The 13,994-nt window shown below is 34.9% G+C and overlaps 1 protein-coding gene across 2 annotated transcripts; it reads right to left on the reverse strand.

Annotated features, from left to right (window-relative positions):
* Window positions 1–1,013: 1,013 nt before the first annotated feature.
* On the reverse strand, window positions 1,014–13,424 carry LOC149831106 (uncharacterized). Of its 2 annotated transcripts, none has more exons than XM_090011972.1 (6): window positions 13,213–13,423; window positions 12,937–13,013; window positions 7,842–7,875; window positions 7,630–7,747; window positions 5,446–5,569; window positions 1,014–1,436 (listed from the first exon to the last, which is right to left on the reverse strand). In XM_090011972.1, the coding sequence occupies exons 1-6, from the start codon at window positions 13,334–13,336 to the stop codon at window positions 1,158–1,160; spliced, it is 756 nt and encodes a 251-aa protein (XP_089868098.1). In that variant the 5' UTR covers window positions 13,337–13,423; the 3' UTR covers window positions 1,014–1,157. The 2 variants fall into 2 exon arrangements, with proteins under 2 accessions (XP_089868098.1, XP_089868099.1); XM_090011973.1 differs by lacking the exon at window positions 1,014–1,436 and adding an exon at window positions 5,235–5,358 and having other exon boundaries at window positions 13,213–13,424.
* Between the last annotated feature and the right edge of the window lie 570 nt (window positions 13,425–13,994).

A 13,994-nucleotide genomic window follows, 5' to 3' on the forward strand; every position in this document is an offset into this window, starting at 1 on the left:
AATTAGTTTTTTTTTTTATCGGAGAACATAGTATTTTTCTTGGAAATGAAAAATCCATCCCCAAACTAACAAAGCCCTAATGCTTTAATTGGTGAGTGCTTTTCGGTTTCAACAATTTGCAAATTCTTCCTCAGCTATGTTTTTTTTTGAAAGGCGGGTTAGGCTAGGGGTGGCAATTTCTGACACGACCCGCCAACCCGCCTCTTAGGCGGGTTCGGGTTGGGCTTAAGCCAACCCGTTTAATAAACGGGTCGACCCGTGTAACCCATTTATTAAACAAGTCGGGTTCGGGTTGGGGGTATGCCAACCCGCCAACCCGGCTGACCCGTTTAATAAACGGGTTAGGCGGGTGGGTCAACCCGCCAACCCGTCTGCCCCGACCCGTCAACCCGCCAACCCGACCCGTCAACCGACCCGCCAACCTGCCTACCTGTCAACCCGATCCGTCAACCCGCCAACCCGACCCGTGAACCTGAAAACCCGTTTACCCGACCCAACCCATTTATTAAATGGGTTGGCGGGTCGTGTCGGGTTACCCGTTTATTAAACGGGTCGGGTTCGGGTTGAGGTATGCTGACCCGCCAACCCGCCAACCCGACCCGCCAACCTGCCAACCCGACCCGATTGCCACCCCTAGGTTAGGCAGACCTCTACCAGATATCTCTTAAGCCCCATGTGGCAGAGGAATTCAAACTTGAGCCTTCAGCTTGGCATAGGACTCCGCTTACCACATGGGATACCACCTCGGTGATTCTTCCTCTGCTAGTTAACCTTTCAACATCGTAAGCCTTATGGTTTTAGTAGATCTATTAAGCTTCTGATAAATGGGATGCCTATGGTGCAATGCAAACCTGTTGGTTTATGTGCAGTTTTTTAAATAATTTACATATAGGTGCCTAACTCTTGGAAATTTTATGTTTAGCCGCCGTAACTTTCAGATAGTTAAGATGAATGCCTCGTTTTACCAAAAATTTAGGGCATGCCGACTAATTGTGGAGAGAGAGAGAGTATACTAATAATGAAAAGAATGGCATCTAAACATAAACCACGTGCACGCATGCTGAGTTATTGTAGTAGCAAGAGAAGAACATCTACATGTCTCAGTGGTCTACTGATGTACAGGCAGTGATTTTACAGAACTTGGCCTAGGTCTGGTTCTAGTGTGAGCCAGGGGTAGATATGGTAAGCTCTAGATTGATCCGCCTCTCACCAAGAGTGCTGTTGGTGATCCCCCCACATTTATTAGAGGGCAAGAACATGACTTCACCTGCCTCAACTGTTGAAGAAGAGCTAGCCTTCCTTGAGAAGCTTTGATTAATTGACAATTCACATTTATCAAACTTTTCAACTTGCTTGGTGTTCCCTTGATTGTAAAAGTGAGGAAGAAACAGATGCCAATGTGATTGCTTCCCGCCAGTCTTGTCCATCTGCCTAACCTGCCATGACCAAATAATATTTTTTTCTTATAGAAGCCATGACCAAATAATGAGCCCCATTAATATGCTTGATGTTCTACAATAATTTTGAAATTTCTTGAAGACATCCAATATTATATTTGTTGCTAAAATTGGACATCTGTACATCGATTTGAAGGGCTTAGGTTGTATAAACTATATATGTTAGATACGACAAAAGAAGTTCTAGTAATCACAATTATTTACTAGTATATATATATATATATATGATTTATTTATTTATATTTTTATATATAATGATGCAGTACACCATAACTTATGGTAGTATAAGATCTTGATTTACATGGATCTAGTCTCCAAAAACAAAAACTGACCTTTGGATCATGTTTAGCATCGTTTATTTACTATTTTATGTATTAAATTTGATTCCAAACGTGACATTTTAAGTCATTTTTAATCCATCCCCATCTTCATGAAGTATTGGTTTTTCAGTATCTTGAATTTATTTTTTGAGAGTCAATATCTTGAAAATTGAATCACAGGATATGCTGGAGTTGATATAAACCTACTAACATGGTAATTAAATCATGTTAAATACATTTGTGTGGTATCGTGTTTTGAAACCACCATATATATATATATATATATATATATATATATATATAGCGTGATACAGTGTCAATGAGTTGAAGTGAGCAGTATCTTATTGTTCACATTTTGTTAAGTGAAACACCATAAGATATGGCTGCATGGTCTATTTGGTGGGGTTCAACTTTCGAATACGTTGTATGCATAGTTTATTTGGTAGTTAAAAAATCAAAAGGTCACAAATGCACTAATTGTTTTGCAACTTAAAAAATGTATGTTTTTGTTGAAAAAACACAATCCAAGGGTTGACCAGTCAAAACAACTTGCAGCTTTGAGTTTCAACTCATTGATACTGCATATGCATGCACATCTGCACCAGACATAACCGGTTTCTCTCTCTCTCTCTCTCTCTCTCTCTATATATATATATATATATATATATATATATATATATATATATATATATAGTTGTTCAATGTTATTTGAAAACTCATAATCCTTTTATATGCTAGTAACGGCAGAAAGTAGCAACTTTACGTACGTGTTGAAATATTAAAGACTTTGTTCACTTTTGTCTAATATTTAGAAATAGTGAGAACTTCATAACTTACTATTGGTTGAAGTAATATTCAAACGTCAAGAATCTTGGTTTCAAGGAACACTGAAAGTCCTGGAACTTCCAGGTTTGTTGGTGATATCAGAATCTACTCCTGGATGAATTGGGAGCCTGCTAGTTATAGGAAATTCAAGATACGAGTGAACTATATTGTTATTGTAGTAGCCAGAGGTAGCTTATAGAGCATTTCACAAAACTCCAGAACAAGTAGACTGACGTATAGTCGTCCACAAGAGTTCCTTGAGTCTATGGTTCTCACAAAGGATGCACTGCCAAAACAGTCTCTTTTATAAGAAACCAAGTCATACATAATCGAGTGCAAGAACCTTTGACTCAATCAGAGCAAGTTTGATGCTAGCAAATTATGGGCCTATCACTTTCAATCACAACCCTCGTTCAATGAATGTGTATCCTTCTTCACATCCAAAGGTTTTACATCAACCAACTAATTCTTGACCCCCAACCTAGAAAACTATGGGCCATACGCGCAAGCTGACATCCAGCATAAGCCCCGGGGGCAGGGGACCTAGCCTTGGAGTTTTATGCCCCTGGCACGACGATGACGACCGTAGGTGTGGTAGGCTGAGCCAGCATGACCAGGTCATCGTGTCAGGTATGGTTTCTTCAAGTTATAAATAAAAAAAAGTATCAAACATGAATTTGAGATATTCAAGTACACCGAAGTCCAATTGTATATGGATTAGAGCAATGATTGAATCAAGAAGGGAAGTTGTGGCAGTTCACGTGAACCATACTCAGATTTTCTTTTAAATGAGAGCAATGCTTCACTGAAAGTAGTTAAATGTCTCTATATATCTAGTTGTTCAATAACAAAAATTAGACTATGGGGGTTGAAAGCGAAATCTAGCCTACTCAGATTACTGGATATACCAATCATATTTCAAACCCATTAACCAAAATGGATTGTGGACATAGCTTTCCATGTCTTGTTTGGGTTGAAGGTCTGGAATACTATGAATGCTACTGAATTACTTTTGACAGTATTTAAAGATGAGATCAATGTAGGAACTCTCAACATTTCTACAAGATTATGAATTCAAGCTTACCACCACTGGTTTAAACATTGCAGTTGATCTAATGGTTAGTGTGATTCAATAGATCAAAAATCACATCAACCGGAAATCCAGATTGACGGAATTGTGAAATGACTTGAAATAAGCCAATAGGTGTTTTTGAGGGGCCATTTTGCGGGGACTATGGTCGTTTCATGGCTGATGGCTGCTTAACTAGTAGGTAGAGCTTAGGACAATGGTTTGGCAATTTTAATGCGAACCACTCAAGCTAGCGATTGGCACAATGATGATGACTGACTGGTATTGACAAGTCAAGACAAAGCACCAAAATGGGATCTAAACAAATGAAAAGAACAAGAAACAAGATCCATGAACTTATCCTGGCAATTATTGCAAGGCTTCTCTCTCTCTCTCTCTATATATATATATATATAAAAGAATTTTTCATATTTTTGAAAATCTGACTATGGATGTGTTGTGCATATGGATTTAGTTTTTTAGGGCTTCAAAATCAACTGATCAATTTTTTTTAAACTTTTATATTTAAAAGATTTATAGCTAGTTTTTGTTGTTGAAAAAACATGATCCAAGTCTTGATTATTTTTTTCATAAATATGCTGGAGTTAGGCAGACCCTACCAGTTGTATTAAGAATTATAGTGAAAGTTGTATCGGGTTGATTCCTAAAAAATAGACCATGCAGAATACATAAAAAAGGTTAGATTTACAAAGTGCCAAAAATAGTTAATGTTTAAGCGGTTTGCATATATATATATATTCCTTAGGCCCCCTTTTTCGTTAGGACTTTTCAAAAATCATAGATTTAAGTAATTTTTTCTCACGTCTAACACGTGATCTATAGGTTTTGTTTAGTGGGAACCAGATTTTGAATCACTGGAATCTGACCTGTACACAGGTTTTTCCAGTGATCCAAAATCAAGGGCTATGAAGTTTCCAGTTTTTCTTGGATCATAAAAACATGTTTTTTTGTTAAAAAAACATGATCCAAGAGTTGATTCCCACTAATTTGATCATGCTAAACACATTTAACAGTTCAGATCTATCATAAAACACTTAAAACCTATAGGGAAGAACAAGAAATGGGGCCTAATATGAACATATTAGGCCCACTTTTCTCGTTCTGCCCCATTTGGCTCTATAGTTTGAAGTGTTTTATGATAGATCTGAACGTTAGATGTGATAGGAATATTCGATTTAGTAGGAATCGACTCTTGAATCATATTTTTTGACAAAAAAAACGTCTTTATGATCCAAGAAAAACTGGTACCTTCATAGCCATTGATTTTGGATCACCGGAAAAACCTGTATACAGGTCAGATTCTGGTGATCTAAAAGCTGGTTTCCACCAAACAAAACCTATAAATCACATCTATGATGTTAGATGTGAGAAAAAACACCAAAACTATGATTTTTGAATGGGCTTAACGGGGTAGAACGAGAAAGTAGGGTGGAACTAGGGCATTATATATATATATATATATATATATATATAGAGAGAGAGAGAGAGAGAGAGAGAGAGAGAGAGAGAGAGATTTTGATTAAGTTGTGCATAGACTAGAATCGATATATGCTGCAGGTGTGGACCACCTGCAGTTGCCATCTCCATCGACCACCGTCCATGGCTGACATGGACTAGGTTACAGTGGAAAATAATGGGAAAAATAATTCGGCCCTGCTTGAATGTACTGATAAATTTATCAGGTAGATTAAAATATTCTCAACGTAATTGAAACAAACTAGTTTCTCATAAGAACAAAGAAAAAGAATGGTACCTCAAATTCAGCATTTTCTTGGTCTTCTCTACCCTGAAAATGCTCGCAATTCCTTTTCCACATCTCCAACCTTTTCCATGGTGTCCTTTTGTGAACCGACTCTTCCTTATTCTCAACCCATCGCCTGTTAAAATATCACAATACATCGACATCACAAAGCTCAATGTATGTAATAAGTGATTTCACCATTAAAAAGGTTTCAAGCAATTACAATTTACAAGTACCTTGTAGGGTAATTTAATAAATAGGCACACAACCTAATGAGATATAGAATTTACGTTTCACTAGATCAAGTTTCAAATATTTAATGAGAACTCCTCACTTTTTCAAAAATCGTCATTTAGCTGCTTGGCTTACTTTCCATCACAAAATTAATTTTATCCTCTTGCCTTTAGTGCTCTCTCTCTCAGATATTCAACCATCAAGAATTAAAGAAAAGGAAGGGTTAAATCTATCATTTTTAAGAGTTAACTAGGGCTATATTGTGACCACAATCTTGTTTAGTACATGAACAAGAGGACCAAGTATGCAGACTACACATATATATGTGTGCCTTTGTAGCTCTGTTGAATATGTTAGTGAATCCTTGAGCCAACTATGAGGTGCATCAAGCTGACACTTCAAATAAAAAAGGCCATTAAAATAATTATGGACTATAACTATTCCCCCAGACATGCTCGAACACGTGGACACAGACACTGACACATACAAACAATATTTTAATATTATTTTAATACTTTTTTTCTATTTTTAAGTATTATTTCAATACAAATTTCACTTTTTATAAAATTTTATGTCTTCATGTTCTATTTAAAAAAAATTGAACTTGTGAGTAAATCCGCATCACTCATTCTCATTCTCATTCTCATGTCCATGTGTCTTTGTGGCATAGGTCCCCAAGTTAATTTCGAACATGAGTGCAAATTTGCAACATGAAAAGGATTGTCATATTTACCGGAAGCATTTAAAAAACCTTAGAAACTCACTTTAAAAGCATGAAATCACGCATTCTTTTCATGCTTATGAAACTTTAGCAGAAGCTCACTTCCAAGAAATGAATGTCTTGCATTTTCTAAACTAAAATCAAAATTTCTTGATATTAAAAATACACTTTTTGGGGAATGAATGAATTACTTTTTCTAAACTAAAATCAAAATTTCTTGTTATTAGAAATACATTTTTTGAGGCACCTTTGTTTGGCCCCAAATAATCTGAATCATTCTCTTACAACTGTTAGAGAAAGAATCCAATTGCCCCCATATTTTACGTTGAAGCAAATGTGCGAAAATGGAACGGCGAGTAAATATGATTGATTTACTCACACCTTGTGAGATTTGAAATCACAGTATCTGGCCTATGATTTCAAACACATTATTTGTTTTTTCATGGAAAAGTGCAAGCATACATGTCCATCATGTTAGAATTATCTTTTATTACAAAACCTACATATATAAATTGTTGCGCAAAAGTACTAAGGGTTAATGTTTGCTACCCTCATGAGTAAGGATCCCTCTAGCAAAAAAAATGTACTATTCTTAATTTTTTTTTATGTTTTTTGCACCTAACCCTAAGGTCATCTAAACGTTTGGTTTGTAGAAATCAATGTTTGGATCATGTTCTTACAATGTGATGTAAGTTTTTGTACAGGTTGAAAATCAATACCAAATTTTCAACCTCATAAAATCCTATTTTTATATTGAAAATATATGATCCAAACATTGATTTCTACTATTTGACCATGCTGAACACATCCATGGGGTTAGATTTGATCAAAACAATCTCTCACTATGAGTTCCAACAAAGGGGCTCCTTACCCACGAGGGCACCAAATACTTTCCCCCAAGTAAAATTACATGTTTTGTCTACTGTTCTGTCACTTGTACTTTCTTCCATTATGGCTTTTTACAGTTAACTTCAGATTATGCTGTTTATATATATTACACTTGTTTCTTGCTTGACACTTCATGCATGGCTTCTTACAGCCACTTATTGCTCTAAGATTCTTGTGATAAAAAGCTAAGCGTCCTAGTGACTTCTTCAGGTCTTGATCTAATGTTTGGCTTGACAGAGGAAGCTGTAATTCGATTCCTGATGTTGGAAGATAACGTCCACTGATTTCTATATATTGAACATGTAGGCAACATATCTAAACTTATTAAAGAAATGAAAAGAAAGAGAGCTTACATGTTCAATGCACAAGCATGGTTAGAATCTGAAATGCGCTTAGAATTTCGGCAAGTTTCTGTAGATAACTCTGATTCGTCTTCATCTTTATAGCGAAATGGCCTCTCGATATGCAACTCTGTGGAACGAGAACAAAAAACAAAGAAATAAGACAATTTACTGTGGTTGATTTGGAATCAATACTTAGTGTGAGCTGGGCCACTATTATATACCTGTCATGATGCAATTCTTAGCGCTTCTATACATCTGCCAAAATAAGACCAAGATAGAGAAACAATCGGTTAGCTGGCCAATTCCTAAACCTTGAAATCATAAAAGAAAAGTGGGGTAAAACTAAGACGATCTTAATAGAAAAGGGTAATTTACATATGGACACTTCTAATTGAAGCAATTATATTTAGGAGAGAGAGAGAAAGACAAGATCCATCTTTATCATGGTCCTTATCTCAAATTATGATTGCAACTAATATATATATATATATATATATATATATATATATATATATATATATATATATATATATATATATATATATATATATATTAGTTGCAATCATAATTTGAGATAAGGACCATGATAAAGATGGAGTAATGCTATGGTTCTGTTCTGCCCCCTTCAAAAGCGCATGTTTTTTGTTTATTTTTTCACTTCTAACATGAGATGTGATCTATAGGTTTTGTTTAGTAGAAACCGGCTTTTGTGTCACTAGAATCTGACCTGTATATAAGTTTTTCCAGTGATCTAAAATCAATAGCTATGAAGGTATTAGTTTTTCTCGGTTCATAAAAATATGTTTTTTCGTCTAAAGAACATGATCCAAGAGTTGATTCTCACTAAATCGAACATGATAAACACATCTAACGGCAAGATTCATGGCCGTAGTAGAGTAATAAGGGTGATATTTATGTCCTGCTGTTACCTATCAATTAGCGGGGATAAAAAACTTGCCGTTAATGCTTTATCAATCGAGACAAGATTTTTATTATGAGTGACCCAGAGCCGACAGGCTGTATTCCAAAGATGGTCGGTGGTGCAGCAGCACACTAAAGTATGCAATCACATTTCACCTGATCCTCCCTTATATTGTGAGTATTCAAAGTTCATCATCTCATTGTCTTGATATCCTCATTCCCCTTTATACTCACCATCATTGCATGTGTGTATATATATATATATATATATATATATATATATATATAGAGAGAGAGAGAGAGAGAGAGAGAGAGAGAGAGAGAGAGAGAGAGAGAGAGAGGAGGTGCCTACTAAAGTTAAGAGCCAACCATGAGTGAACCGATATGTTTTCACAAATTTGACCCTGCAGATGTGTTCTGCATGATCTATTTGCTAGAAAACAACACTTGAATCATGCTTTTTTTTATTAAAAAAATGTGATTTTTCAGCTTGAATACTTATAAAAATATAGACTATTGATTTTCAAACCTTATAAAAATCTACACATGTCAAAGCCAGATGATCCAAGAGTTCATTTCTATAAAATCAAGATGTAGAACACACATTTGTATAGTTAAATTTGAGAAAAACATGAGAAAGACCTTTTAGAAGCCCAGTAGATTGGTGATACATAGATCGAAGTAAGCAGCTACCCCTTACTCTCTCTCTCTCTCTCTCTATATATATATATATATATATATATATATATATATATATATAAAGAAAAGTGATAACTACTTAAGCAATGATGCTTAACAAAAAAGGACCCGCATTGAGCGTCCATCGCACACGCATGATGGATGCTCAATGCTCAAAATAACAAAAAAAACCTTTAGTGACGCACCAAAAATGTCGCTTAAGGCCTCAGATGGGACGTGACCAGTATAAAATAAATGTTTTATAGCGTCACTTCAAACTAAAGGGTGTTTTTTCTTTGAGTGCTGAGCATACATCACACGTGCAATGGACACTCGGCGCAAGTGTGTTTTTGTTAAGCACACAAGGCATTAGGCAACTATCACTTGCTCTAGATATTTACATGAAAAGTGGTAGCTGCCTCCCACTTTTATAGCCTACCACCAATCAATAGGTGTTTTCAGGTTTTTGCAAATCATATTTGCAGATCTGTTTGACATGGTCAATTTGTTAGAGAATGACACTTGGATCATGTTTTTTTTTATAAAAGCATGATTTTTTAAGCATTGAATATATATGAAAATTTTGCGGTTGAAGGAAAAGTTTTATAGGACGACAATTAGGCCCGCTTTACTATATGGTACGGAATGTTGGGCTGCCAAGAAACATCATATTCAAAAAATGAGTGTAGCTGAGATGTGTATGCTTAGATGAATGCGTGAAAATACAATAAAAGATAAGATTCAGAACAAGGAGATACGTAAGAAGGTAGGCATTGCATCCATTGAAAATAAGATGAGAGATAATCGTTTACAGTGGTTTGAACATATTCGGCGAAGGCATAATGATGCTCAGTTAGAAGGATGGAGAAATGAGAAAATATATTAGTTAAAAGAGGTCGGGATAGGCCTAAGAAGACTTGGATGGAGATGATAGGAAATGATATGAATGCTTTGAACCTCACCGAGAATGTGGCATTGGATAGAAATGATTGGAGGAGAAGGATTCATGTGGAAGGCCCAGAATGATTTTCTTTTTGGGTTCATATCGCCGATCCCAATTGTTTTGGGATGAAGGCGTTGTTGTTGTTGTTGTTAAATATATATGAAAATTATAGACCATCAATTTTTAAATCTTATAAAAATATGTGTCAGAATCACTCAATCCAAGAGTTGATTCCTAAAAACAAGCATGCAGATCATATATGTGTGGTCAGATTTTAAAAATAATAGAAAAAACCTTTGGAAAGATCAGTAAGCTGATTGTGTGCTACAAAAGTGGTAGGCTGCTACCACTATATATATATGAGTAATGAGTAAGTTCCAAGTCATTTATTTTTCAAACATTTTCAAAAACGTATTTGCATGTGTTTAATATTTAATCTAAACCTATAGATGTATTTATCATTGCTTATTCACAAAGAACCATGTTTTGGATTGAATCAATTTAACAAGAATTCTTGACTGTTAGCTAATCAAGTTTTTTGTGTAATAGGAACCATTGATTTTTTTGGTCAGCTAAAAACACGTCTAGACATGAAAACTGTTTAAAACAATACATGTTTTCTACTAAATGAAGCATAGAGATCAGATATACGCATTTAATTTAAGTAAAAAACACGTGTAAATATGTTTTTTTAAGGAGATAAATGATCTGAAACTTACACATTACTCAGAGAGAGTAATGCACTTGTTCTGCCTCGTTAGGCTCCTTTAAAAAGCATAGTTTTTGTTTTCACATCTAACACTGTAGATGTGATCTATGGGTTTTGTTTAGTGAGAACTGGCTTTTGGATCACCAGAATTTGACCTGTATATAGGTTTTTCTGGTGATCCAAAATCAATGGCTATGAAGGTACTAATTTTTTTTGGCTCATAAAAATATATTTTTTGTCGAAAAAAATCGAGCATGTAAAACACATATAATGGATCATATCTATCATAAAACACTTCAAACTATGGGGCCTAACAGAACTAGAAAAGAGGGCCTAATATGTTCAGTCTCTCTCTCTCTCTCTCTCTCTCTCTCTCTCTCTCTCTATATATATATATATATATATATATATATATATATATATATATATATATATATATATATATATATATATATATATATATATATATATATATATATATATATATATATATATATATCTGCAGTTGCTAGTCTTCTCAACCCTAAGTGATCTGAGGAGCAGCTCAGAATCTCTATCCCACTTTATCCGCCTTCATGTTGAATGTGGCAAAGAATGTCTCCAGTCTCCTAAGCAGAACTCAGTGTGTTTCATCTACCTCATTACCCCTTATCAAGTTGGTAATAGCGAGAGAGTTCGAAAAAGCAGCATAGGCCAGGAAAAAAGGTTGATGTGGTTATTGCTCACTTCCTAGTCAATGTTCCCACAATGTTCTTATTATCAATGTCACAAATATCGGCAATGATTTGGAAATAGGTCATCATTTTAAACAACAAAATTTTACGATATTCCAATTAAAACGTAAAGTATCATCAGTTTGTCATGATATTTTCGTTTTTATGAGATTTTTTCTTGTGAAAAATAAGTGATTCTAATTTTTTTATTTTTATCTTTTATTTATTCTTATAAATTTACTTTCTATTTGTATATTTTTGTCTATATTTTGTGGGGTCAAAACACAAGAAATACGAAGTTTTAAAAATTCTCACGAGAACTTTCGATCCATTATTTTTTCAGTTTTAAATGTTTGTCAGTATGCTTATTATCTTTTCAATATTATTTTGCATTCAATAAAGAAAAAAAGAGACCTCACTGCCCTATTTTCTTTCAGATGCAATATGACATTCAATTGTTCCCATTAATTGAGCCGTCCATTAGTGACTTTTAATGTTGATGATCACTGTAAAAAACTTGAGATGGTTACTTTTTCCATATAAATCCTTTAAAGGCGTCTTATCAATTTGGAAAACTAAACAGAATCCCAATGAAAGCATGAATCAAACAAGACGCATTAAATGGCAAAGTCATCTTCGCCATTAATCTTATATTAATCTATCACACTTTCTGTTTTTTTGAATTAATCTATCACACATTAAGGCCTTCATGAAAGTTTACAGTTCTATCGATATGTATGGCACACAGTATGCTTGAACTAATAACACTGTTGAACTAAAATAAAGTGTATAATTAACTCCAAAATAAAGGACCGACATTTATTTATACAGAAGGAACTGATTGGTTGAAGAAAATTTGAAAACCATTTGAAGTCGATCATTAATTATATTTATAAAAGTTACCTAATGTAACTATTTCAATTAAGAGCTCAAAAAAATCATATTATAAAATCTTTTTGAAACAATATATATATATATATATATATATATATATATATATATATATATATATATATATATATATAGAGAGAGAGAGAGAGAGAGAGAGAGAGAGAGAGAGAGAGAGAGAGAGAGAGACGTGCTGCATTTGAAGTCATAATTGGGAGAAGGAAACATCTGAATGTGAAAATACCACTTTGGATTTATAGGTTTTTCCCAACGACAGGAGGTTGAGAATCTTTTTTCACTGAGAATTCTAATCATTCTTTCAAAACCACAAAAAAAAAAAGAATTCTAAAATTGAAAAACCAACAAACCATTGTTTTTCAATTTCAGCTTTGTTTATCTTGTGCTTAACGATTTGAAGAAAGAAAGAAAAATTTCAGTCTTAAAAAAAATCAAAAGACTAGTACCTGAAGATGGCTCTTTACATGAGAAATCTTCAATCCATTGACTCCCATCGTCTGAAGAACAAGCTTTGGTGTTGCCTCTGCAATTTCATACACACAATTAAAGCACAAAGATCAATATCATTATCATCATCATAATCATCACCTTCATCAGTATTCTTAGTGCTGGTGGTGTTTCTACAAAAACTAATGAAGATGGTCATCCTAAAATCTACTCACTTGTGTTCTTCAACATGAAAAAGAAAAAAAAGTCATCAAAATTTAGAAAGAAGAACATACTGCGATGGCCACCAAGACGATTGATTGCATCGATAAAGCAACGATGAAGCTCCGGAGTCCATTGAAGTCGAGGCGTCTTCGATCTGACATACCTTCGAACACCTATTTTCCTGCAATTTCCCATCGCGTTTTGCTTCTTTTGTTGCTCTCTCTCTCTCTCTCTCTCTCTCTCTCTAGAAAATGAAGATCATATGGGCGATAAGGAAGAGTACTTGTGCAAAGGGAGACAGCAACATGGGTTTCTTTTAAAGGTATGGTAAAGCCGCAGACTGTTGAGACACTCAACCACCCTTGCATAGAAAAGTTTTAGTTGGACCTGAATTCCTGAAAGTGCCCTCCTTCTCATCTCACCGACCAGGTACCAAAAACTGTCCAAGATACCTTGGATGCCGTCCATCATCAAGCTGAATGGCACCCAAAAGTTGTCAAGAGGATGGACCGCAGTTAGATAGGTCCCACAAAATTTTTGGATGCTGTTCACTTTCTGGATGAATGACATCATGAGTTGAAAAATGAAACAAGAGCTTTTGATAGTTCTTGGGCGCCGTTCATTTTGATGATTGACGGCATCCAAGGTACCTTAGAAAGTTTTCTGTCTAAGGTCCCTTGGACCTGATCATATTTTACCTTGCCTTTCACTTCCTTTTTGGACCAACCAAGCTTTCGTCATATACATAAGAATCAGGACAAAATCAAATAATGTGGTCTGTACCTGGATCTGAGTTCAAACTACCCTGGATCTAGGGGTGGCAAAATCTAACCCGACCCGCCAACCCGCTTCT

This window comes from Nuphar pumila, chromosome 7 (genome assembly GCF_984573655.1).
Source record: "Nuphar pumila chromosome 7, dmNupPumi1.hap1.1, whole genome shotgun sequence".
Lineage (NCBI taxonomy): Eukaryota > Viridiplantae > Streptophyta > Magnoliopsida > Nymphaeales > Nymphaeaceae > Nuphar > Nuphar pumila.

Excerpts from the sequence above, each read along its gene's own strand:
- LOC149831106 (XM_090011972.1), bottom strand. The coding sequence starts at position 13,336 with ATGGGAAATTGCAGGAAAATAGGTGTTCGAAGGTATGTCAGATCGAAG. Across the intron at positions 13,014-13,212 it reads TCGTCTTGGTGGCCATCGCA|AGGCAACACCAAAGCTTGTT; the intron begins GTATGTTCTTCT and ends ATGAAATTGCAG. Across the intron at positions 5,570-7,629 it reads CATGCTTGTGCATTGAACAT|GCGATGGGTTGAGAATAAGG; the intron begins GTAAGCTCTCTT and ends ATATTTTAACAG.